The 25,115-nt window shown below is 48.0% G+C and overlaps 2 protein-coding genes across 3 annotated transcripts in view; both read left to right on the top strand.

The window, feature by feature from the left end:
• rad54l2 (RAD54 like 2) overlaps window positions 1–16,657 on the top strand; it is a 54,231-nt gene extending 37,574 nt beyond the window's left edge. For both annotated transcript variants that reach the window (XM_035383008.1, XM_035383009.1), the window contains 18 exons: window positions 236–379; window positions 2,403–2,638; window positions 2,831–3,013; window positions 3,202–3,335; window positions 3,827–4,023; window positions 4,218–4,560; window positions 5,279–5,456; window positions 5,947–6,168; window positions 6,299–6,417; window positions 6,656–6,771; window positions 7,396–7,495; window positions 7,655–7,860; window positions 8,197–8,372; window positions 8,624–8,820; window positions 9,072–9,268; window positions 9,362–9,451; window positions 9,942–10,034; window positions 10,502–16,657. In XM_035383008.1, coding sequence (XP_035238899.1) covers window positions 236–379; window positions 2,403–2,638; window positions 2,831–3,013; window positions 3,202–3,335; window positions 3,827–4,023; window positions 4,218–4,560; window positions 5,279–5,456; window positions 5,947–6,168; window positions 6,299–6,417; window positions 6,656–6,771; window positions 7,396–7,495; window positions 7,655–7,860; window positions 8,197–8,372; window positions 8,624–8,820; window positions 9,072–9,268; window positions 9,362–9,451; window positions 9,942–10,034; window positions 10,502–11,400 — 3,830 coding nt within the window. In that variant the 3' untranslated portion in view covers window positions 11,401–16,657. The remainder of the gene's footprint in view (window positions 1–235; window positions 380–2,402; window positions 2,639–2,830; window positions 3,014–3,201; window positions 3,336–3,826; window positions 4,024–4,217; window positions 4,561–5,278; window positions 5,457–5,946; window positions 6,169–6,298; window positions 6,418–6,655; window positions 6,772–7,395; window positions 7,496–7,654; window positions 7,861–8,196; window positions 8,373–8,623; window positions 8,821–9,071; window positions 9,269–9,361; window positions 9,452–9,941; window positions 10,035–10,501) is intronic.
• Window positions 16,658–18,456: 1,799 nt separating this feature from the next.
• Window positions 18,457–24,381, top strand: tmem115 (transmembrane protein 115). Its single transcript, XM_035383023.1, has 2 exons — window positions 18,457–20,687; window positions 22,588–24,381. The coding sequence occupies exons 1-2, from the start codon at window positions 19,831–19,833 to the stop codon at window positions 22,823–22,825; spliced, it is 1,095 nt and encodes a 364-aa protein (XP_035238914.1). The 5' UTR covers window positions 18,457–19,830; the 3' UTR covers window positions 22,826–24,381.
• Window positions 24,382–25,115: the final 734 nt, after the last annotated feature.

Genomic DNA, 25,115 nt, shown 5'->3' with positions numbered 1-25,115 from the left:
TGGGCTGACCTCAGGCAGACGGATAAAAAAATTGGCCAGAACTTTATGTATTTTCCACTCATTTAAAAAAAATACTGCTAAGCCCATACGTAGTTATTTTGCTGGCGAAGCACTCTGAGTTGGCAGCCCTTCAGCGCTTTTCTCTCTCTCTCTCTCTCTTTTCATTTTTCTTATTAACCACCTTCTCTCTTCCCCTGTCTTCCCCCCTTTCCTCTCTCTTGTTTTCCGTGTGAAGGTGTCTTGGGCTCGGGGGAGGTCTCCCAGAGCTCCTCGGCCCATGTGGCCAAGCAGGAGGTGATCTGCCTGGACACCAGCAACAGCAGCGCCAGCGCCAGCGAGGACGACACCAAGGGACCGGCGGCCCGCGCCATCAAGGACGGTGAGCGCCCCCCCCCCCCCCCCCCCCCCCCCGAGCGCCACAGTAACTCATCGATTGCACGTTAACACATCGGTCGCACACTAACACATCGGTCGCACGTTAACACATCGATCGCACGTTAACACATCGATCGCACACTAACACATCGGTCGCACAGTAACACATCGATCGCACAGTAACACATCGATCGCACGTTAACACATCGATCGCACGTTAACACATCGATCGCACACTAACACATCAATCGCACGTTAACACATCGATCGCACACTAACACATCGGTCGCACACTAACACATCGATCGCACAGTAACACATCGATCGCACGTTAACACATCGATCGCACACTAACACATCGATCGCACACTAACACATCGATCGCACAGTAACACATCGATCGCACAGTAACACATTGATCGCACAGTAACACATTGATCGCACAGTAACACATCGATCGCACAGTAACACATCGATCGCACGTTAACACATCGATCGCACGTTAACACATCGATCGCACGTTAACACATCGATCGCACACTAACACATCAATCGCACGTTAACACATCGATCGCACACTAACACATCGGTCGCACACTAACACATCGATCGCACAGTAACACATCGATCGCACGTTAACACATCGATCGCACACTAACACATCGGTCGCACACTAACACATCGATCGCACAGTAACACATCGATCGCACAGTAACACATTGATCGCACAGTAACACATTGATCGCACAGTAACACATCGATCGCACGTTAACACATCGATCGCACGTTAACACATCGATCGCACGTTAACACATCGATCGCACACTAACACATCGATCGCACACTAACACATCGATCGCACATTAACACATCAATCTCACATTAACACATCAATCGCACACTTCAGTCTCTGACCCAAGTACACTGTCAGTCCTTACAGCTGAACACATTTCAGGTCACCTATTTATTATTATTCTTTGAAGTGACCCATACTATAACATAAAACATGTTTTGTCATTAGTTTTCAAAAGGCGGGAGAGAGAAGGAGCGTCTGAGGGGACATTTGTGATGTGCGAGTGAAAGGATTTGGGCTAGCCTAAAGATTTTGGTCTGAATAGCGCGTACCGTCTTCAGACTGTAACGGCATTTCGTCATTACACTGGTTACACTGGCTGTCGTATGCTCTAAGGCCTCACTGCACACAGTTTATGAGGCGCTGTTGATAAAAGTCTGGGAAACTGTAGAGATGGATGAATACCTAATATTCCAAAACAGAAAATTCTTCAATGAATTAGAGGAAGAATGATGGGAAAAATATCCACATGGAAAATGAATTAAACTGTGGCTATTGAATAAGCAAATGAATTCAAATGAATTGTGGCTATAGGGAAGGGTATAAGTGTCATTAATCCTGATTACATACCAGTTACCAACATGCTGACATTTTACCCAGGTTATATAAGCAGTCTCTAGACTGTAATCCTGCTTGTATAACCGCCCATTCAATGGAGTTGCATAACTGCTCTCTCTCCCTCTCTCTGTCTCCCTTGCTCTTGTTTTTTTATTTTTCATCATTGGACGTATAATGGACCAACCTCAAGCTTTTGTAACTTATGTCACTAAATGTCAGGGGCAAAATTGTGTCTGTCACCAGAAACCGAGTTTGTCAGTACACATGGCCTAAGACTATTGAAATGCCATCATCATCTCATGAGCAGATGTTTGCTTGACAAAGTTCTGTCATTCAGCCAATCATATTTGACAGTTTTCTGTGGAAATAATGTGCAGATTCAGAGCACATCACAGAGGAGTGGCTGTAATAGACAACAAAGGGGCTCCCCAGTGATGTCATCACCCAGGCGGGAGCAAAATGATGAAACAAAAACAGCACAAACAAAAATTCAGTTCGAACTAAAACCCAGTGCATCATGGGAGGGAGTGGGTGGTATTGAACAGTACAGACGCAGTTTGCAGCGTACAGCAGGCAAGCTCCGGTTCTCATGGCTACGCTTCCCCCCGCCCCCCAGATGTCATCGAGCTCAGTTCTGGGGAGGACGACGCTCTCCAGACCAGCCAGTCCATCGAGGACGACGACGACGACAGGGCCACGCCCGGCACGGAGGAGAGCAGCGGGGCCCACGTCAACGACGCCCTCAACCAGCCCGACGCCCAGGGCCGAGTTCTGGTCAACATCAACCACCCCGCCAACGAGAAGGACCTCTTCCTCGCCCCGCAGCTGGCTCGCGCGGTCAAGCCGCACCAGGTACGAGCCCCCCGCCCCCGCCTGCCCCCCCACCCCACACGTCTCGCTCCCAAACGGCCCCTAGCTTAGCGCTTTCTGCACCTCCAGTAGAACTGTGATCGTGAATGAGTCTGTTTGCCATTCATTTCTTAAGCCTTTGAGTTAACCCACTTGGAAGTAACCCAAAACTCTCCTCCCCCCCCCCCTTCTCAGATCGGCGGGATCCGCTTTCTCTACGATAACCTGGTGGAGTCTCTGGAGCGCTACGGGAACAGCAGCGGCTTCGGCTGCATCCTGGCTCACAGCATGGGCCTGGGCAAGACCCTGCAGGTCATCTCCTTCATCGACATCCTCCTGCGTCACACCGAAGCTCACACTGTGCTGGCCATCGTCCCTGTAAGAGCCCCGCCCACCACGCTTCCGCCCTCTCTCTCTCTCTCTCTCTCTCTCTCTCTGCGAGAGGGAGGTGTTTCTGTGCTCCCGCGGGAGACCAAAGATCTTTCCCGCAGTAATGGTTAACTTGACTTTTTGACGAGGAGCGGCAGTACTGGAGTTTTATCGTCTCTCTAATCTCTGTCCTCCAGGTGAACACGCTGCAGAACTGGCTGGCGGAGTTCAACCTGTGGCTGCCGGCCCCGGAGGCCCTGCCCCAGGACAACGACCCCAACAACACCGCGCCCCGCCCCTTCAAGGTCCACATCCTCAACGACGAACACAAGTGAGCAGAGCCACGCGTCTCCCTCGCGTCTCCCTCGCGTCCCCCTCGCCTCTCCCTCGCCTCTCCCTCGCGTCTCCCTCGCCTCTCCCTCACTGCCGGGTGCTCGGGGTTCTCCGCTTCGCCGCTAAACGTCAAGATAATGTTTCTGGAGTGCGCTTCTCTCTCAGACGAGAGCGTCGCGGTGGAGCGTGAAGGCAGTCGACCCGCTGACCCCGTGCGCTAGTGAACACAGCTCTTCTGCTGGCACACTGCTGCTGCAGTGCATTCAAGCCCCTGGTTCTCTCACTCCATACACCTACCCAGCTGGGTTTGCTTTCATTGCTTACTTGCTAACTACACTGTGATGATACACTGTGGTAGTCTCACATTATTTGAGTGGAACTTGGGCTTTACCTGTCCAGATCCTCCTTACTCAGTGTGGTAATGGTGTGTGGAGTGTGTGGTATGGCTTGTGAAGTGCACCAGGGACTGACCCGTCTCTGGGGTTGCAGGACCACAGCTGCCCGGGCCAAGGTGGTGGGCGACTGGTCGGCGGAGGGCGGGGTGCTGCTCATGGGGTACGAGATGTACCGGCTGCTGTCGCTGAAGAAGAGCTTCGTCGCAGGCAGGAAGAAGAAGTCCAAGAAGCCCACGGGCCCCGTCATCATCGACCTGGATGAGGAGGACCGGCAGCAGGAGCTGCTGAAGGGTAGGCACATTTACAATGGCGTCAGCACACTGCAGGGTCACCCATGACACGCTATGACTAACATCATAGTTCCTCAATGCATTGCCTTAGTTTTGACAACATGCCCACCCTGGCCTGTGATTACCTAGACCAGACTCTGGAGTCTGACCAGTGGAGTTCTTTTCACCATTAATTTCCTGCCGCGGGTTCCACAGGAATCGAGAAGGCCCTGTCGCGGCCCGGGCCGGACGTCGTGATCTGCGACGAGGGCCACCGCATCAAGAACTGCCACGCCAGCACCTCGCAGGCCCTGAAGAACATCCGGTCGCGGCGGCGCGTGGTGCTCACCGGCTACCCCCTGCAGAACAACCTGATCGAGTACTGGTGCATGGTGGACTTCGTCCGGCCGGACTTCCTGGGCACGCGGCAGGAGTTCAGCAACATGTTCGAGCGGCCCATCCTGAACGGGCAGTGCATCGACAGCACGCCGCAGGACGTCCGGCTCATGCGGTACCGCAGCCACGTCCTGCACAGCCTGCTGGAGGGCTTCGTTCAGAGGTGAGACCCGGCTTAATGTATCACGCTTTCAAGAGCATTCGCATTCCAAGACTAGGTTTCAGCTGCTGCTGAATGCGTATTTATTTAGCTATTTGCTCAGCAAATACCATTATTTAGGGCGACTTATGTAACTTATAAACATGTGGTCTATTTATAGAGCTGGGTATGTACGGAAGCAGGTCAGGTTGAGTACTTTTCTCAAAAGGACCACAGCATTAGCCTGGAAGCTCGACCCTGTGTTCCGTTAAGGGCCGCATAGTTAAGGACCTGCTCTTTCTGGTATTGCTCTTTTTTCCTAATTGAAACCCATTGCAAATGGGAGCATTCAGAGTGGGGTGAGACCTCTCACCGTTGGCCTGTATGACGTCTGTGCCTCTCACTGACAAGGTCTTGTGAGAAAAACAAGGCACGATTTGTTGAATAAGGAAAGGGGTAATCCAATCAGTGGAACTCAACCCCTTCATTACCAACATGACATTCCACAAATCCACAAAGGACCATTCCCAGACTAATCATTGCTAGCTCGCTAGCAGTGTGGCTGAGCGTTCGCTTGCCAGGCTACGCCTCTTAGTGCAGGCAGACTGATAGTTTTTTGTGTTTCTGATGATGTGTGTGTTTGTGTATATATGTGTTTGTCCGGATAGCTTAGCTTTGATCCTCATACTTTGTTGGTAGCTGGTTTGCTGCTGGTGTTAAAACTTCCTGCCTTTGTTTGCAGGCGAGGTCACGATGTACTGAGAACCCACCTTCCCTCCAAGGAGGAGCATGTGATCCTGGTCCGGCTGTCGCCAGTCCAGCGGGCGCTCTACACCCAGTTCATGACCCGCTTCCGGGAAGCAGGGAACAGCGGCTGGCTGGGCCTCAACCCCCTCAAGGCCTTCTGCGTCTGCTGCAAGGTGAGCTGGAAGAGGACCGCTGCCCTTAGAGACCGCTGCCCTTAGAGACCGTTGCCCTTAGAGACCGCTGCCCTTAGAGACCGCTGCCCTTAGAGACCGTTGCCCTTAGAGACCGCTGCCCTTAGAGACCGCTGCCCTTAGAGACCGTTGCCCTTAGAGACCGCTGCCCTCAGAGACTGCTGCCAGTTAAAGACCACTGCCCCCAGAGACCACTGCCATTTAGAGACTGCTGCCAGTTAAAGACCACTGCCATTTAGAGACTGCTGCCCCCACAGACTGCGGCCCCCTGAGACCTCTGCCTTTAGAGCTTGTTCAGGGCACTTAAGAAATACACAGTCAAAACAATTCACCTTATATAAACTCTGAAAATGTGTAGATGAGGGAATATGGAGCCTTTGCATCCCAGTGGAGGTTCCAGAATAGCAGGTTAGTGCTCACCTGTAGGTGTGAGACTGTATGTCCTAAGAGATGTGCATGTGCTTCTCTGCAGATCTGGAACCACCCGGATGTCCTGTATGAAGCTCTGCAGAAGGAGAACCTGGCCAATGAGCAGGACCTGGACTTGGATGACATCACAACCACAGGCAACAACCGCTGCAATGCGCCCAGTCTGAAGGGCAAGCCCAGCGACTCCGCCAACAGCAAGTTCATCGCAGGCATCAATCTGGGCTCGATGCAGGAGAGAGCGAACCAAGTCATCACTTACGAATGGGTACGCCGCAAGAGCGCGTGAGCACGTCCGCCTGCCCATCGGTGGGCACATGCGTGTGAAACAAAGTGGGGTAGGATCATTAACGCTGTCCCTGTCCCTCCCTCCCTCCCTCAATCCCCCTCTCTCTCAGGCGAAGGATATCATGAGTAACTACCAGACAGGCATCCTGGAGAACTCGGCCAAAATGCTGCTGCTCTTCCACCTGATCGACGAGAGCGTTAGAAAGGGAGACAAGATCCTGGTGTTCAGGTGAGCCGCCTTCATGGATTTACAGCAGTAGCCCACAGCCCCAACCCCTTTTCCATCAGTACCATACAGCGGCCTGTTCCAGCTGCGCTTGGGTCCGCTCCCCTTTCAGTTTCAACACTCTCGATCTTGATGCTATGGAACTGTCGCTGTGTGCCTTTGACATGAACACTTCTCTCTGGGCCAGTGCTGTAGTGACCTTGTGTGTGTGTGTGTGTGTGTGTGTCTGCGATCCTCACAGTCAGAGCCTGTCCACGCTGTCAGTCATCGAGGAGTTCCTGGCCAAGAGGCCCATGCCACCTATCAGAGGTGCTGAGGGCCCGAGCCAAAACTGGGTCCGCCACTCCAACTACTACCGTGAGTGTTCCCGAAATGCCCCTGCAGAGCACGTCCTGTGCCCCGGCCGCGTTGGGTCTGCCCGTCCTCTCGCCTCCTGGATCTGCCACATCCAGTGTCTCCCGTAACCTAGAAACTGCTGCAGTGAATATGTTCCCTTAAAAGCTCTGCCAGAGAGTCTCTGTTGCCTAGTGACACTCTCAGTTCACTGTCCAGGCACGCTGTCACTTTTATTCTCTTTTATCGCCCCCTGCTGGACATTTAAGCAGAAGTCCAAAACATCGCACTTTCATTGTCTTTGTTTGGTTAAAGACTCAGAACTTATCGCCCGCTGTAATTGAATAGTCTGGAAGGTGGGAAATTGGGAAATGCAGAAAGACAATTTTGTGCAGTATTCTGAAGTGGTGAAGACTAGTTGTTGGAGTGGGAGGGCTTTGCTGGGACCACTTCTGTACATTTTAATCAGACACTTAACTCAAATGCATATTCCAGCGGGTGTATTAAAGGGTGACATTAAATATAATGCGCATATAATGTGATAAAATAATCCATAGTAATGGGGCACTGAAGTAACTGTGGTGCTTTAGTCTGAGTAGATCAGGGTCCAGGGGCTCCTTAACTGGAATTGCATGCGATTAATCACAGGGCTGGATGGAAGCACATCGACCTCGGAGAGAGAGCGGCTCATCAATCAGTTCAACGACCCCGCGAACAACACCGCCTGGGTTTTCCTGCTGTCTACCAGGTCAGTGTGTACCGTGTGCATGCACACAGATACGCATTCGCACGCACTCCTGCTGGCGCTCGCACACACACGCCCTCGTTACCTCTCTCACTCACACATTCACTTGGTGAACATGAAGCAGCCTGGCGTTGGGGCTCACTGTCCCTATGGCGTCCACAGGGCGGGCTGCCTCGGGGTGAACCTGATCGGAGCGAACCGCGTGGTGGTGTTCGACGCCTCCTGGAACCCCTGCCACGACGCGCAGGCCGTCTGCAGGGTGTACCGCTACGGCCAGAGGAAGGCCTGCCACATCTACCGCCTGGTGTGTGACTTCACCCTGGAGAAGAAGATCTACGACCGGCAGATCTCCAAGCAGGGCATGTCAGGTGAGACGCAGAGGGCAGTGCTCAGTGTCTCTTTAGAGGCTGGAGTTCTCCTATACCCTTTGAAGAGTTGGGTTTTTTTGGATTGTTTTTTCAAAAGTCAGTATTCCAACTCCCTTGCTTTCAGTTTCCAGTAGTGACTGTAACATCAGCATTATAATGTTCAGTTACGAACATTCTAATCTGTTGGGTCTTAAACTAGCACTTTGTTTCACTTTCAGTTGCCAACACCGCAGTAACGTGCTTGCAGCTGAACCTGCCGAGCCTTCAGTTGAACCTGAACAGTTGAACCTGGTGCGCAGATGGAGTGCGTGACGTGTCTCCCTCCCCCTCTCTTAGATCGTGTGGTGGACGACCTGAACCCTGTGCTGAACTTCACACGCAGGGAGGTGGAGTCGCTGCTGCACTTTGTGGAGGAGGAGCCTGACCCGGCCGGGGTGCAGGTGAACTGCCAGAACGAAATGGAGGACGTCATCCTGCAGGCCTGTAATCTCTACCCCCAGCTCATCACCAAGGTACGCACGCGCGTGCGCACACACACACACACACACACACACACACACACACACACACACACACACACACACACACACACACACACACACACGCCGACACCTGTTCATTTTCGTCAATGTAGTCTGTGAACAGGCTGCTTGCTGATTAATTCATGAGCGCAGTCCTGTTTTATTATTGATGACTCTGGTTGTTGTAGCGCTGTGTGTTTGAGCTCCAGTGTGTTAGAGCTCGAGTGTGTTTGTCCCACCAGCACCCCTTCCACCACGAGTCTCTCCTCATGGACCGAAAGGAGATGAAGCTAACCAAAGCTGAGAAGAAGGCTGCCAAGAAGAGCTACGAGGACGAGAAGCGGGCGTCTGTGCCCTACACCCGCCCGTCCTACGCCCACTACTACCCCGCCAGTGACCAGAGCCTCACCAACATCCCCGCGTTCAGCCAGCGCAACTGGTACATCCCCGAGGAAATGCTCTTTATCCCACACCTCCACTTCGCTCACATGCTCTCTATAGTCCCTTATTATGACTATTGCCCAATTTTCAGTCTCCAAACATTCACCACTACACCGTTACAGTCTCAGTATTTCCCGCTTGCACTATGGATTTTTCAAATGTGCCATTTGCTATATTTATAAACGACCAACTAATTGTATATGTAAGTTACGTTCTAAATACCCTCTCCCACCTTCTCCCGCTGACCAGGCGCCCCCCTCCTCGGCCAGACGAGAAGCCGGTGGCCAGCGTTCGCCCGGTCCAGTCCACGCCCATTCCCATGATGCCTCGGCAGGTACCCCTGGGCCCTGGCGCCTCATTGGCCAGCTCCAGCACAGGTGTCAACTTCCCTGTCAACTACCTGCAGAAAGCCGGGGTCTTCGTGCAGAAGATCGTCACGACCACAGGTATGACTGCTGGACTTCAACATTAACACTGTGCATGTAGCTGGCTCCTCCCATCTTTCATTCGATCTAAGAGCCTCTGCTGTCTTTTCCCAGACATTGTGATTCCCGGAACGAACAGCTCGGCGGACGTCCAGGCACGCATCAGCGCCGGCGAGAGCATCCACGTGATCCGGGGAACCAAGGGTACGTCTCCTGAGACCTGCGTGTGCATCTTCTCAACCATGCCCGTTTCACCATTTTCACTACCCCTCACTATACTACTGCACTCCGCTGTATTCGTACACACTTAGAACAACCATCTGCAGCTTTTGGTAAAAGCATTTACCATTAATCTACTTTAACCGCTCACCCATGTTCACACTCACACCATAACTATTTACTCACTGGTATCGTTTACCATCCACGTCTCCTGAACTATACCCATGCACCGGCCATAGCTGTTCACTTTAACTTATCTTTCCACATTCAGATCTGTCTACCTCGCACATCTATGGTCTCCATACACCCACTCCTCTCCCAGCACTGAGAGCTCTGCTCAGCGTCCTCATTGTGTCTGGATCCATGATTAATTCTCCTCTATTTTTGGTGCTCGGCATCGCTGGGTCCTGTGCTGTTAAATCAGCCTCAGCGCAAGCGTTTTCTCACCAGAGCCGCTCTTTTGACCTGCACACAGGGACCTACATCAGAACGAGCGACGGGCGGATCTTCGCCATCCGAGCCGCCGGGAAGTCCCGCCCGGGGGAGGAGAGCTCGTCCACGCCCAGAGGTGCTGCTCCTTAGACCCGCACTTTTACAAGTTTAAGAGCTATAACATACACTATATGGCCACAAGTGTGTGGACACCTGACATCCAACTTCTCATCCAAAATTATGGGCATGAATATGGAGGTGGTCCAACTTTTCCTGCTATAACGACCTCCACTCTTCTGGGAAGGCATCATAGTAGATGTTGGAGCATTGCTGTAGTGATTTGCTTCCATTCAGCCAGGAGAGCATTAGTGAGGCCAGACACTGATTGGGCTGATAGTTTTGGTCATATAGTGTACTTACTGTATTTGGAGTCTTCCACATGCACGGTTGTGTGGAATGGCTTTTTATACTATGGAATGCAGCCTGGCCTAATTCGCTTGACTTCTGAAGATAACGGCATGAAGTGACACCTGCTTTGCAGGTCCCTCTGGTTTCCACAGCGACACTAACTCCCTCCCAACCCCCCTCTCTGTCCCCCCTCAGACACTCAGAGGTCATCCGCGGAGACCCCCAGCAACGGCAGTAACGGCTGCTCGTCCCCGGACCGCAAGCGCCTTACCCCAGACAGCCTGACCCGCCCCCTCTCCCCGGACGGGCCGGAGATCCTCAGCGAGCTGCGCAGGTACACGGCGGGGGGGTCGGACCTGGCGGCAGGAGTGCAGGACAGGCCGCTGGACGGCAGCGGGGGCGGCGCCGCCGCCGCCAAGGGCGAGGGGGCGGGGCAGCCCGGCGCCAACACCCCGACCGCCCTGGACCTGCGCGGCACCAAACGCAAGCCCTCCACGCCCTCCTCCGAGGAGCACGCCGCCAAGCCCCCCGCCAAACGGACCTCCATGCCGCTGCCGCTGCAGGGCCTCCCGCTGGGCGGCGGCTACGGCCTGCCGCCCGTGGGCCTCAGCCCCGCCCTGCTGGGCTCCATGGGCCACGCCATGTTCATGGGCGCCGGCTCGTCGTACTTCCAGCCCCACGGGCAGCTGGGCGACCCGCGGCTCATGTTCCCCGTCACCCCCGACCCCTTCGGCCTGGGGGGCAGCAGCCTGCCCAGCTCCTCGTCCTCGGGCGCCTCCTCGTCCAGCGCGTCGGTGCCCTCGTCCTCCGGCGCCACCGGCTCGGCCTCCCTGCCCCCCTTCATGCTGGGCTCGGGCATGGCGGGCATGCTGCCGCCCGGCTTCCCCCTGTCCTACGAGCCCCGAATGTACCCCGCCTCGCTGCTCCCCGGGGGCCTCCCCGCCACCCCGGGCCCGGCCGGATCCAGCTTCCTGTCCCACTACTCCTCCCCCAGCCTGCTGGGCGCGGCGCTGCGGCGGGCCAACGCCCACGCCGTCGCCGAGAACGGCGGGAGCAGCTCGGACGATGACGTCATCGAAGTGACGGGACAGTGAACGCTTAGAGGAGGGAGGAGAAGGCCCGGGGGAATCTGGGGTGGGGGCAGGGTCCAGATGGGTGAGTAGGGGAGGAGAGAGAGTTCTCCACACATGCAAGCCCAGCCCATCTCCCTACCTCTGGAGAGACTGAGAGGGGACCCCATACAGAGACCGGACTGGGAAACAAATCCTTATGCTGAATATCTTATTTAAGATGACGGAAACTGTCACAGGAACTGAGCACGAGAGAGGTTAGATGAATCAGTGGACTTACGGAACGTGGGGCTTCCAGTTGCTGCCCTGTACTGGACCATCACTGACTTAACTGCCAGGAGGGCTTAGACCTGCAGAGACTCCCCCCTGCCTCTAGGGGCACCGTCTACTTGGAGAGTGTCTGGCAGACCAGTGCAGTTGTCTGCTTGAACTGTTTGCATTTTTCCAGCAGGTGATTTTAGGTTAGTTAATTTGCTTGTTTGATAGTCATAGTTTATAGTAGTGCCTGTTGGAATGGAGGAAAAATATCATTGACCTGATTGTTTTGATTATAAATATTCTTATTATTGCTACTATTAATAAGATTTTATAAATGGTCATAATCATAAAATTGCCCAGAGGGTTAAAAAGAAAAATGCTTTGTCCTTTAAAATGCAGACGGGGCATTTTCCTTTAGGGAGGAGTGGTGGGAAGTGGTGACAGAAAAGAAAAGGTTGGCTTCTTGTGGTTGAGAAATAAGCTGTGCTCCAGGTTAGTTACAAGAGAGGGGAAAAAAAACAACCGAGACAAAAAAGAAAGACTAAAAACCTTAAACTAAAAAAGAATGTATTTTCATTTCAGCCTTTAATGATAAATCTTGGGCGCGGGGCTCCGGCCCTGGCATTATTTTTGGGAAATATATTTTGTTTTGTTGTTGTTATCGATACTTTGAAACGGATTGCCTGCACGTTACAGTGCACAGGGGCAGGTAACTGCCGCCAGTACAGCAGGAGTAGCTCACACTGTCCAAAGGGCAGCGATTCCAATTGCCTTGCCTCCATCTCACAGAATGTCCACCAGTTCATGGGGAGACCGATTCGCTCCGGATCAGACTCCTGTCCACTTTGTCTTACTGTAGCTGCGTTAAGTGCCGCAAACACGAGAAAACAAACCGCAGGAAAATCGAGTGTCTGTCTTGAAAATTGACCCTACGTCAGGTCAGTAGCTCTGTCTTATGCTATGTCCATCCATTTGTCATTTTGTCATGGTTTCCTGTAAAGACCCGTCAATTCTCCATTGACTGGTCTAAAACAACACACTGATCTAACACCTGTTCCCCTGCACCTTCTGCACTGAGACAGAAATTTGAAAAAATGTAAAACTTTTGGAAAGTAAAGGTATGATTTGAGTTAAATTAAAAATTCAGTTTGTTGAACTAAACAACCCATGTACATATACATAATGTTCTTCTTTCCTCCAGCACCTTGGTCAGTCAGAGGTGTGACTCCAGATCACCGCTGCTGAGTTTTTTTTTTTTCCGTTACACTTTGGCGTTGGGTGCAAAGGGATTTTTATAGACATGGTGAAAATCCTTTATAGACCTTGCACCAAATATTCATAATCGAGCTTACAGACTGTGAATGGGACTCGCCACATCATTTGACCATTGGGCTCATTTCTTTCCGTAAAAAGCACCCCAGAAGTAAACCTGCTGTATTGGCACATCTCTTCCTGTATTGACCATTCAGAGAGGAGGTGGTTACTGCTGGTTTTTAACAGAGACGCCTAGTCTCTATAACCAGATTCTCAAATGTTCTTGGGAGTCAGGGAGGTTGGTCTGTCATTTTGTTTACAAATGTTTGGGCCAAAAATAAATCCTGATCCTGGCCGAGAACGAACAGCCCAATACCTTCACCCCAAGCCGATCTTGAGATCCGTTACCCCCTCTCCACACCCACGCACTCACACACCACCCACACCCCAGCTCCATTGTCCTAACTGAAGCAAGGCTGAAGCTTCGAACTGCCTCACCCTTCCCTGAAGTTGGAACTCTTTCACCAGCTGAGTTCAAACTGCTGGTAGTTCAGACTCCTTGTTTCTGTTCTCTCTCAAAATGGAGGCTGCATAGTTTCAGCGATGTTTTCATAAATTACCTGTTCTTTTATACAATACTTAATGTTAGTTTACCTGTGTTTTTTTTTTCCAATGTATGAGTTTTCCAAATTAATTTATTTATGATGGTGTATATTTATTCATTTGTATTTTTATTTTTGTATGCTATTTTTTTTTTTGTTTTAATATTTTTATTTTGGGGGATATTATTTTTTTATTTTCGTAAGTTGGTCACGTACATTGTTGTGTTTCCTGAGGCAGGAAAGGAGAAATCGGCATATGACCAAAGTGTGTGTAAAAATCAGGACCAATGGCCACGCCCAGTCAGGGTGCTCACCTCATGAACACACTGAGAAAATAAATAGCGTTAAAACAATTTGAATTTATTGATAGGAAATAAAAAGTAGTTCCCCCAAGTATTCGCTTTTCAAATGTGTTGCCCTGACTGCTTTTATTATAGCTGTCTACTTGAATTAAAGTTTATATTTGTTAAAGCATTCAGTCAGTGATGGACTGGCTTTATCTTTTTCTGCTCGCGTATGCTGTTGTCTGCAGCCGGAATGAACAGGAAGCCTAGATAAGAGCACAGACCCCGACCTGTATGGACACAATCATTTGATGTCTGTAACATGAGACAGATTCAAATTATTTCCGTTTTTTTGTTTGTTTGTTTTTCAAGTTTGTAAATAAAATAAAATATTTTGAATGCCGTTCTTGGCGCATTTACTCTGTGAAACACCTTAGCCCCAGAACCAGTAGCATAACGGAGTCACAAGGGCCTTAAAATGTGGCACAAGGGTCATAGCAGAGGAAGAACAATTGTACAGTTCCACCTTAGATTCTTTTAGATTATATCCGTGTAGATAATCATCTTGGCCATGCAACCCATGCATTTTAAATAGTTTTTAGAATAAGCTTGAATAGTCATGCTTTAAAATCTACCAAAATGGCCCCTTTTAGGTTGCAGAAAGCATTGGTTATGGTTAGCCTGACTATGAATGTTTGACACAAGACATTACACTGCTGTAGAATTAAATATTAACCAAAAACAGCTTTCTTTTTCTAAGTGGATTTAATTTTATACCAAGAACAACAGATCAGTGATTACATTGTTTTTTTTTCTCTCTTTTTTATGCTACCTTGACCCTTGGGAAAATTTGTTCAACACAAAAAGCTGTACAAATGGCTATTTTCCATCTCACCATCTCTGGCGAATGACCGTAGCACTGTATCTCAAGTTGGAAAGACACATCAGAAGTGTTTCATCAGCCCTGAACACACTATAGTATAGCAGATGGTAAACCAGTGCTCCTGCATCTGTTCCATCGTCTGTCCTGCAGGTGGCGCTCTCTGTGGCATTGCACAATAATGTAATTTTCATAGTCTATCACCAGCAATTTATTTTAACTGTTGTTGGCTAGATGTGGAATTGACATCGATCATCCTTCAGAATTGAGGATAGGTTAAAAAAAGAAGAATATATGTACTCTCCTAAACTGATTTGGACTGTTTGGAGCCTGGTGCTGGTGGTCTTGTACTGGCAGTTGCCAAAGACAATTGTAGCTGAACTTTCCTCACCATACAGTTGCTGATGGTTCAAACATGTTTGACACTTCCCCTGTGACTTTTTTTTTTTTTTTTTGCTTTCTTTTCAAATCCTGTGGTACAAATAAGTGAAGTTGAATATCTGAAGTTGAAACCATTGTCTTATTTTTTTATCAATGTTAAAAAATACTTGGATTTTTTTTTCCAACCAAACAAATCTGTTAAATTTGTTAAATATTCCAAGAGATTTTCATTTGGAGTTGTGTACCCCAGTGTTAACCATCTGTGCTGCTGAATGAATGTTACAAATCCAACCAGAGACTAAATACATCCAGACACATTTATTACTCATTGTCTATTTAGCAGCTCGTATGCGCATGCAGTTAGCATTTACATTCATTGTGAAGGGAAATGAGGCATTAGCACTGGAAGTGAATTCAAAGACTCAATGGTGTATTTTGTGAATGCGTCCATTATCATTTCCTAAGACTGCCGACTAAAGCTGTAGAATTTTTCCCCATGTTATTGATCAGATAATTATTACTTCTAGAAGCCTTAGATTAAATCATTAGCTATGCAAGAGTTCTGTTTCATTATATCTCAAGACAAAGTGCTTTTTTTTGTAACTTATCATGACGTTGTTACTACACTGAAATAGAAATAAACCTTAAAAAAAGATAACTTTGAGGACAGACCCAACATTTGTTTTACGTGTACAAGAGATTGTTCGATGTCTGTTTGCCAATGTTGTGTAGCTTCTTCAAAGAAATGTGGGGGTGGGGCTAGGTAGGGTGGGCTTGCTAGTGCTCCTTTGGTTCAGATCTGTATTGCTGTGTTTGGCTGTGTGTTCTGTATTGTGATCCATACACCATAGGGGAGGTGTGTGGAGGCCTGGAGGCATCTCCTTTGGGGCTGTAAAGCAGTCCTACTTTTCCATTCTGAAAACAGACCTTTCAAACAAGGGCAGGGACGTACTGTAAGGGAGATGTCACAGGGATGTCCCACAGGGATGGGTTTCCAAAAAAAAAAAAGGAACTACATATGTTGTGAGGAAACTTGCATTATTTGTTTATTTCACTGGTTCCCTTGCAGTAATACAACAGGATATATTTTTAAGCAGAGTAACATGTTATAAAAAGGGCAGTACTGCTACTTGCTGCCTTCTTCAGCTAAAGGAGGAGAGCCATCCAATGGAAATGTTACTTACATGCTGCTGGGTAAAGCAGTATATTAAAGGCCATTGGTATGCTAGGTCCCCTCACGCCTCCTTTGGGTCAAAAACTGCTAATTGTGTCTTTTCTGTATTCGTTACTTGCAGTAGACAAGTGAAGGACATTGGTGCACACGCTGCTTATTTGAACTGCATACAGCACAATTAGTGAGCATGACCTAATGATGATGTAATGTGTTCCAATGTTTGGATGCTCTGATTGGCTGTATGTTTTCAGGCATTGAGTGTTAAGTTCACACTGCTGCTCTTCCTGGTCTGCCAGAATGCTTTGATTGGGCATGCTCCTTTAGTGGAGTTTCAGTTCAACCAAGGAAATTATTGTTGATTACATTGTATTTTTTTGGCTCTGTTCTTGTTATTTGTAGTAGCACTTCTGCTGTTTAGAACTTTTTTACATTAAAAATGTAATGTCTACTTTGTGTTGTTTTTTTTTATCATGGCGGTTCATCAAATAATAAATCAAATGTGTATGCAAATAATGTGGACGATCATTGTGTTTCTTAGTGCAAACAAGAGTCTTGCTGCTTGGAAAGAAATGTTGCTTGCTAAGTCATTCCTACCATGGGTGGAACAAGAAATGTGAATTAAACGCTTTTATCCAAAGTGACATATAAAAGTGCATATCATGGTCATTGGAACAACTACAAAACACAGGTATCTTATCGAACCTGTGTTTTGTAGTTGTTCCAGTGACCATGATATCCACTTTTGTGCGTCACTTTGGATAAAAGCGTCTGCTAAATGTATGTAATATAATGTAAACTGTGGGATAAGACTAGGAATTTGTGGCCCTGGATCTTCAAGTCTTTCCCTGGATGACTACTGACGCAATCTTTGCAGACAGCATACTTTATTGCTCTAGCTTGACATGATGTGGATAACAGAAAACAGAGCTAAGCTGGTTCAGTATTTGATTTCCAATTCATCCAAAATTATTTGAAATGGGTGACCCTGTTCACTATTAAGTGCAGCAAACTTTTTCTTAATTAAAATAGTGCAATTATATGTCATGTAACGCCAATGCTTGTTAACAAGTAATGCTTGTTAAAGCTTTCCTTGTTTACACACACATAGTTGCATGTAAAGAGAATGGCTATTTAAAAGTGCTAAGCTTACTTGTCGCTGTAGGCTCTAATTAAAGTCTTGGGTTGTGGTCCAGGATCATATTTTAGGTTGACAAGTATTGACTCCTACATGTAGGTCTCAGGCAGGGGTACATAAGAAGGGCCAATCCATTTCAGGATTTTGGGCCAACTTCTATTTTTCATTATTTAATTAACTCAATCACATCTTGATTTGACATTTGTAAAAGCACCAGCTACAGCTACAGCCTGCATGTGTATCCTAAGGATTTTAAAGAGCTGTCAGTCATGAAACTTAAACTAAGGTAATTGTTTGGAACAAAACCCAGCACTAGACCAGCCCTCCAAGTCCAGAGTTGTGCACCTCTGCGCTGAGGAATTTGCTCAAATCCTACTACCAATTCATTAGTTTGGTGTATCAGTGTCTGAGTCAGATAGCTACGTAAACACTACTGTTGAGTCTATTAAGTTGGCAGTCTGCCAAAAGTGAACTTGAGAATGTTCATTACAGAAGGAACATTCTCTCTCAGTGCTCCAGTTCATCAGTACAAATTTTATACTTTACAACAAAAGGAAATATTATTTTCCTGCTTGGAAAGTTGGAATGGTAAGTAGCCATTCATCTGTTTCATACAACCAATAAATTTTTTTTTTTTTTTTAATGTGACGGGGTCTTTAAATATTTCATTCCACTGGTGTTGTAGATGAAGGGCCCCCAGTCCTTATCCTAGAAAGCCCGCATGGGTCAGCTATTTTTCATTGTTACTCAGCACTTATTTAACGTGGTTCATTACAGTTCACTTGCCTTGTCAGATTCCTTGGGTCTAAATTGCTTGCTAATATAAAAGTGAAAATGTGAATCTACAGACCCTCCAGGGGATGTGACCTTTTAAAAAAGCTATCGGATGAGGACGAGATTATCTCCTGTACAACAGGTATATATAAACGTAAGGGAGGGTCTTTCAAGTTTAAACCTACTACAAGACCGTTTTTATCTATCTTTCAATCAATTTGTTTCGGTAATTAATAAGGACCATACAAGCAACTACATTTACACATTACCAACGTATACTAACTACGTTTCCCGTGAGTCTGTAGCGCACAAGTCACACCCCCGACGCTATCGTGACTTGACGTTCTTAGTGTTGATGACGGTGGCATCGCAAACGTACGCTAGTGCGATGTTGGGAGTGCCTTCGACTTTACATTACACCGACAAATACCTGGGCTAATCTGCTTTTGAAAGTCAAAATAAAGTTTCTCAAGGAACCGCGGAAACTTAGCAACAGGATCACGAGTTTATTTGTAGTAAAAGGTGTTCTTGACGGCCGTATATTTATCTTCTAGGCCTGCTGCGATTCCAGACTCCTCGGGCTAACCAATGGACCTTGGGCCGGGAACAAGTCGAAAACGCAGGAAAGAGTTGTTATTGTGACTGGCTACCTTGCTAACGATAGCTAATTCCCGGTTGCCTCTTTTTGAACACTTACGGTGGGGTAAGATAACAGCGCTGTCTGTAAAATACCACAGGCCACAGTCTGTGAGCTTGATTTCCTTATCTTGCGTTGAGGAGGAATTGCGTCTAGGAGATTTCACTCACTAGCTAACCTGCCAGAGTTGGAGAGCTTGGTAGTAAGCTCTGGTTGCCATATGTTTAGGCACATGTGGCAAGCCAGCTAAGTTACAAGCCTGTTAGCTACAATAGCTTATCTGATTTGCTAGGTAACTTTGTGGCAGGCTACCTCGCTAGTTGACCGGCTGGTATCCCCAGCTACCGTTTGTCAACTGCTAATGAATTTGGTCATTTTCTTGGCTAGATAGCTAGCTAAATGGGATGAATATTATCCCTTGCTTTCTGGTCAAGATGCGAATAAAGTGACATTAGTGAAAACATCTGATCCTGGCAAGCGATTGCTAGCTTAATCGGTAGCTAGCTAGTGCTAGCTAAATCAATCCAGGCCTGTTATATAGCTAGGTAGCAATATTTTGTCATAGTGGCGGCTAGCAAGTTAATGAATGTGGATTTGATAATGACTGGGCATTTGCGTGGCACAGCAAAGATTATTTTTAGTTGTTCCCTATAGCCAGCTAGCTAAACGCTGGCTGTAACTTACAACATTCAAATAATCTTCCTTTGCATTTGACATCCATCTGAACCCCTGTTAGCTAAGTGGTAGAAGTTGACATCTACATTCGTTACATTAATTCAGTGCAATTTGTAAGATTATGGCCCTTGCTAGTTAGCCAAGTGTTCGAGTGAAGTCCTCAGTCCCTTTGTAGTCAGTCTATGCATTTTGTTTACCTTGGATTTTAGCTATCTATTTTTTTACATCGATTATTGGTAATTGCTTTGATGAAGCCAAACTTTGGACCTTGGATGTTGGTCTTTAGTGAAGTGCCGGATTTTTTGTTTTCATTTGCTTTTTTCGGGTTTGTTGAGTTGACCAGTTTTAGAATACCAGCAGTAGTGCCAATAGATCGTGTCCACTAGAAACAAAAGAAACAATGAATCGCTACCTACCAGTTGCGCGACAGCACTTTCTGACGGCATTGGCCAGCACCAGTGTGGTAGTGAAGGCCATCTGTGCAGCTGTCCTTCTGCTGTACTTGCTGTCCTGGGCATTGGACACTGTTTACGTTCTGGGAGTGACGCCCGGCTACCTCTTTCCCCCAAACTTCTGGATCTGGACCCTGGTGACACATGCGGTGGTGGAGCAGCACCTGCTGGACGTTGTGGTCAGCTTGGGGACCATGATTGCAGCCGGCCGGCTGCTGGAGCCCCTCTGGGGGGCGCTGGAGCTCCTCATCTTCTTTGCCGTGGTGAATGTCTCCGTGGGCCTCCTGGCTGGCTTCTCCTACCTGCTCACTTACGTGGCCACCTTCAACCTGGACTACCTGTTTGCCGTGCGTGTGCACGGCATGCTAGGCTTCCTGGGAGGGGTGCTGGTGGCTCTCAAGCAGACCATGGGGGACCTGACCGTGCTGCACGTGCCCCAGGTCAGGCTCAAGGTGGCCCCCATGCTGGTCCTGCTGGCCCTGGCCGTGCTGCGCCTCACCACCCTGCTGGAGACCACGGCCCCACTGGCCGCCTACGGCTACGGCGTGCTCTCGGGCTGGGTCTACCTCCGCTTCTACCAGAAGCACAGCCGCGGGCGAGGGGACATGTCGGACCACTTCGCCTTCGCGTCCTTCTTCCCCGAGATCCTCCAGCCGGTGGTGGGGCTGGTGGCCGGCCTGGTGCACAGCATCCTGGTGAAGATCAAAGTGTGCCGCAAGATGGTGAAGCGCTACGACGTGGGGGCTCCCTCCTCCATCACCATCAGCCTGCCGGGCACAGACCCCCAGGACGCGGAGAGGAGAAGGTGGGTGTCTGCGTCCATGTCGCGGCACCTAGCATAGTACATGCAAAACATTACAGCTGTTCACCTGTCTGATCTCCATCCAGACAGCAGCAACAGAATGCTCAGGATTCTCCACACTAATGTGGTTCATTTAATAGATTTCACATTGAACATATGCCTTCTGTAAACCATGGACCATCTGAACCAAGATGATGCATATTCAGACTCTCAAAAAACCCTGAGAACAGGAGAAGGTCTTTTCCCCTCATAGACTTGTTTTAATAATCTTATTTGCATTACCCTTTGACACTGCATAGAGGTGTGGCCCATTTTAGGCTATATGTTGCAAAAAAAAAACAAAAACCTTAGTGTGTGCAGATAACCAGAGGTGTCTCAATTCACGCGTCTGGTCATTTGAGATGAGCACACACCCATGAACATAATGGAAAGTGCTAAATATTTGTGTTGAGGCTTCGGGTAAGAACAAATAGGACCAAAGTGACTCACAGACCATCTATGTAAAGCCATTGGTACAGTACACTCTGAACCATGGGACATTAGAACTCAGCTGAGTAGGTGAGGTGGAACTCTGATGTCATAATAATCTTAGAGTCCTATCTCACATTGCTAGAACGTTCTCCCTGTATTTCTGAAGACTGGAGGGCTTGGTACTGACTTATTGTCAGTATCCACTCTTGCGTCAGTCACTTGACAATAATATGATCCTAATGTTTTTCCTTTTTTGGACGATGAACACAGCTCTTTAGTTTCTCACTGATTTTTAATTAGTCTGGCAGTTGGATGGTGTTGTAGCACCGCAGAGGCAAACACTTGTGTTTTCTGTGTGCCTCATACCTCAATTAAAAAACACTGGCACTTGATTACTGCATTTCCTGCTGGATTTTAAAAAAAATACATTGAGATTTAAATTAAATGTGAATTTCACTTAATAAACGTAACATTTTTTCAGTGTTTTGTTTTCTAGCATTATGTTTCCATAGTGTTGCACGTACACAAAATAATTGCAGATAATTAGTACCTAGAGTCTGTAATGTGCAGTTTTGCAGTTATGACTAATATTTGGGCTTTATACAGAGATTTTAAACCTGACGAAATGACAGTATGTTTTAGCCTGTGTTGGTCTGAGAGAAAGACTTCAGACGGCTATGAAATGCTGTCCTCTCCTTCACACACAGCTGTGAAATGCTCTGTCTCCTTGCTTCACAGACAGCTATGAAATGCTATGTCTCCTCTGCTTCACAGACATTTGTGAAATGCTTGGTCTTCTGCTTCACAGACAGCAGTAAAATGCTCCCTCTCCTGCTTCACAGACAGCAGTGAAATTCTCTCTCCTGTGCTTCACAGACAGCTGTGAAATACTCGGTTTCCTGCTCCACAGACAGCAGTTAAATTCTCTCTCCTGTGCTTCACAGACAGCTGTGAAATACTCGGTTTCCTGCTTCACAGACAGCTGTGAAATGCTCTGTCTCCTGCTCCACAGACAGCTGTGAAATGCTCGGTCTCCTCTGCTCCACAGACAGCTGTGAAATGCTCTCTCCTGTGCTTCACAGACAGCTGTGAAATACTCGGTTTCCTGCTTCACAGACAGCTGTGAAATGCTCTGTCTCCTCTGCTCCACAGACAGCTGTGAAATGCTCTCTCTCTGCTTCGCAGACAGCTGTGAAATACTGTCTACACGTCAGACAGATGTAAAATTCACTGTCTCTTCTCTGCTCCACAGACAGCTGTGAAATGCTCTGTCTCCTCTGCTTCACAGACAGCTGTGAAGTGCTCTCTCTCCCCTACTTCACAGACAGTTGTGAAGTGCTATCTCTCATCTGCTCCACAGGCAGCTGTAAAATGCACTGTGTCTCCTCTGCTTCACAGACAACTGTGAAATGCTGTTTCATCTGCTTCACAGACAATTGGCCCTGAAAGCCCTGAACGAGCGGCTGAAGAGAGTGGAAGACCAGTCGGCCTGGCCCAGCATGGAGGACGAAGAGGACGAGGATGAAGATGAGGTCCGAGCCGACGTCCCACTCCTGTCGGGTCGGGAGACGACATCACCAGCAGGAGGGGCGAGCTCCAGCTCCTCAAAGAGCCCCACAGGACAGGAATCCAGCATCATCAGCTTTGAGGATGCCCCCTCCAACTCCTAACACACGTATATACACACTCAGCAGACTGAGCTTCTATCAGCATATTGTAACCCCCCCACCCCAAACCAATGCATAAATGCTTATTTACACACTGATACACACAAGTGTCTGACAGGACAGCTCTGAGGACATCCCAGCAAACCGGACCGGTCCAAACCAACACATGCGTACACACTCATCCACATTCATGCACTCAGTGTCTTCAGGACCACTTTGAGGATGCTCCCTCTAAATTATTACACACACAAACACATGCAGAGGATCAAATGGCCTGCTCCTGCCCTGTACACTCGCATTTACCCTAGCTGTTGTGTGACAGACAGGGGACAGACTTTCCGATTAGGTTTGGTTTGGACATAAAGCCAAGAATACGATACACAATGTACAAATGTTCACACCGTTTTCTTAAGTCTCTTTCTGGGCTTTGGAGGGACGAGCAGGTAACTATGCTTCGGTTGCATAGGTTTGCAGCCGGGAAGAGCTGATCTCTCTCAGCGAGCGATGGCCCTCCCGCAGACTGGCCACCGGACTACTGCTCTGAAGAGCGCTCTCTCTGGAGTTCAGAGGCTAAGCTCTGTTCTGCCTCTCCTTTCCGGCTGAAAGCACTGCAGTGTCGCTGTTTGGTAGGTCGCCCTTTCGTGCTGGTGGTTAGTCATGGTCGCGTCCTTTTTGTAAATCTTGTTCTACTCCACAGACGACAAAAAAAAAAAAAAATCAGTAGCCTTTAGAATTGCCTGCAGTACAGCCTCCATACCCCTTTTTTTCTTTGTTTGATGACTTATAAACCTTGTTTGTACCGATGAATTAATCTTTGACCGACGTGGAAGATATATATATATATATTTGATTTAGCTTCCTTCTCCTCGGCTTGCCTCCCCATTTATTTCCGTGTGATTGTTGCTTTGTTCGCAGAGCCGTTTAAAAACGTTTTCTGGTAGCCCAGAAAAGCATTGTCCTAAAACGCAATGTGGACCTCTCATTGTCCTTACATTTATTTCGGTCTGAGGCAACCTGCTGACAAGCAGTTGTAAGACTTCAGCTCTGCAGTCATAAGCTCTTTATAACTGGGATTAGGTGCCTGTTCTAGCCTGCCATAAATGGAGTACATATGTAATTGAGTCACAGATGTTAACACACTTTGCAGTATTGTTCAGAAGGCGCCCGTGGAGTCCTCACCTTGCTAGACAGCCGAGGAGAGCCAAATTAATGAGCTCTTTTCACACTTTTCTTTCCTAGGAACTTGTTGTCTACAGCAGCTCTACAGAAACTAACCTAATACACAGCTAAGAACATGGCTCTTAACTCACTATCTGAGTGAGACGTAGAGAATGCTAATGTACAGTTTGTGCAGTTATTGGAAATGTAACCAGTGATGTCAGTTCTTTTAGTTTGTATCTGACACTCTGAACATTGGGTGAGGGGTGTACATTCTTCCATCTGACTCTGTTCTCAATGATTATGTGTTTCTATCTACTGTGGCTGTTGCACAGGCACCTTCCCTGGACTACATCTTTTCTTTCTCTCTGTATATGGAATAAAGGACTTTCAAATTATAATGGTTTCTCCTTTGTGTCAGTGGTCTGTTTGGATAGTAAATCAGCAATGTCTGTCTTCTGTGTGATCAAACGGCACAGAAACCTTAAGTTATTGCAAACTCAACTGAGAATATATTAATCTGACCAATGTTGCCAGTACATTTCTACTATGTTTTTTGGACACAAACAATGTGCTTAGTAATGGCTATCACTTCTAATACTGGCAGAATTTAGATAGTTATGGTTTCTAAATATTTCTTAAATCACCTCCGCTGTCGGTGCAAAGGGTGCACCGACTCCTTATTAATGCCCATCGTTTTGAATGAGATGTATTTCAGGTGCCTACGTACCCTCGCCTCTTATGAAACCGTAATAGCACTAAATGGGCACTAGGTGTCACCAAGTAACAAATCTAAGTCACTCAACACAGCGGTGCTCCACCCTGGCCCTGGAGCTGTAGGGCCTACTGGCTTCTGTTTTCACATTAAAATAAGCGCATTATTTAGACTCATGAATCCAGGTGAGGAGGGTAATCTGCGTAATTAACTGCTTCATAACTGATGAAGTGCTGAGTAATAAAAATTTCCGATCACAGGGCTCTCCAGGACCAAGGTTGCAGACTCCCAGGAGTATAAGGCATTTCGGAGCAAGTCGAAGCACAAGCAGATATCATGCAAATGCATAGTCTTTCAGTCATGCACCAAACAGGTCTGTTCAGTTAAGCACAGCATCTCAAGTTGGCTGAACAATGTCTA

The sequence above is a fragment of the Anguilla anguilla genome, chromosome 11 (genome assembly GCF_013347855.1).
Source record: "Anguilla anguilla isolate fAngAng1 chromosome 11, fAngAng1.pri, whole genome shotgun sequence".
Classification (NCBI taxonomy): Eukaryota; Metazoa; Chordata; class Actinopteri; order Anguilliformes; family Anguillidae; genus Anguilla; species Anguilla anguilla.
Note: the sequence above shows the minus strand (reverse complement) of the source record. Positions and strands in the feature narration are given on the sequence as shown.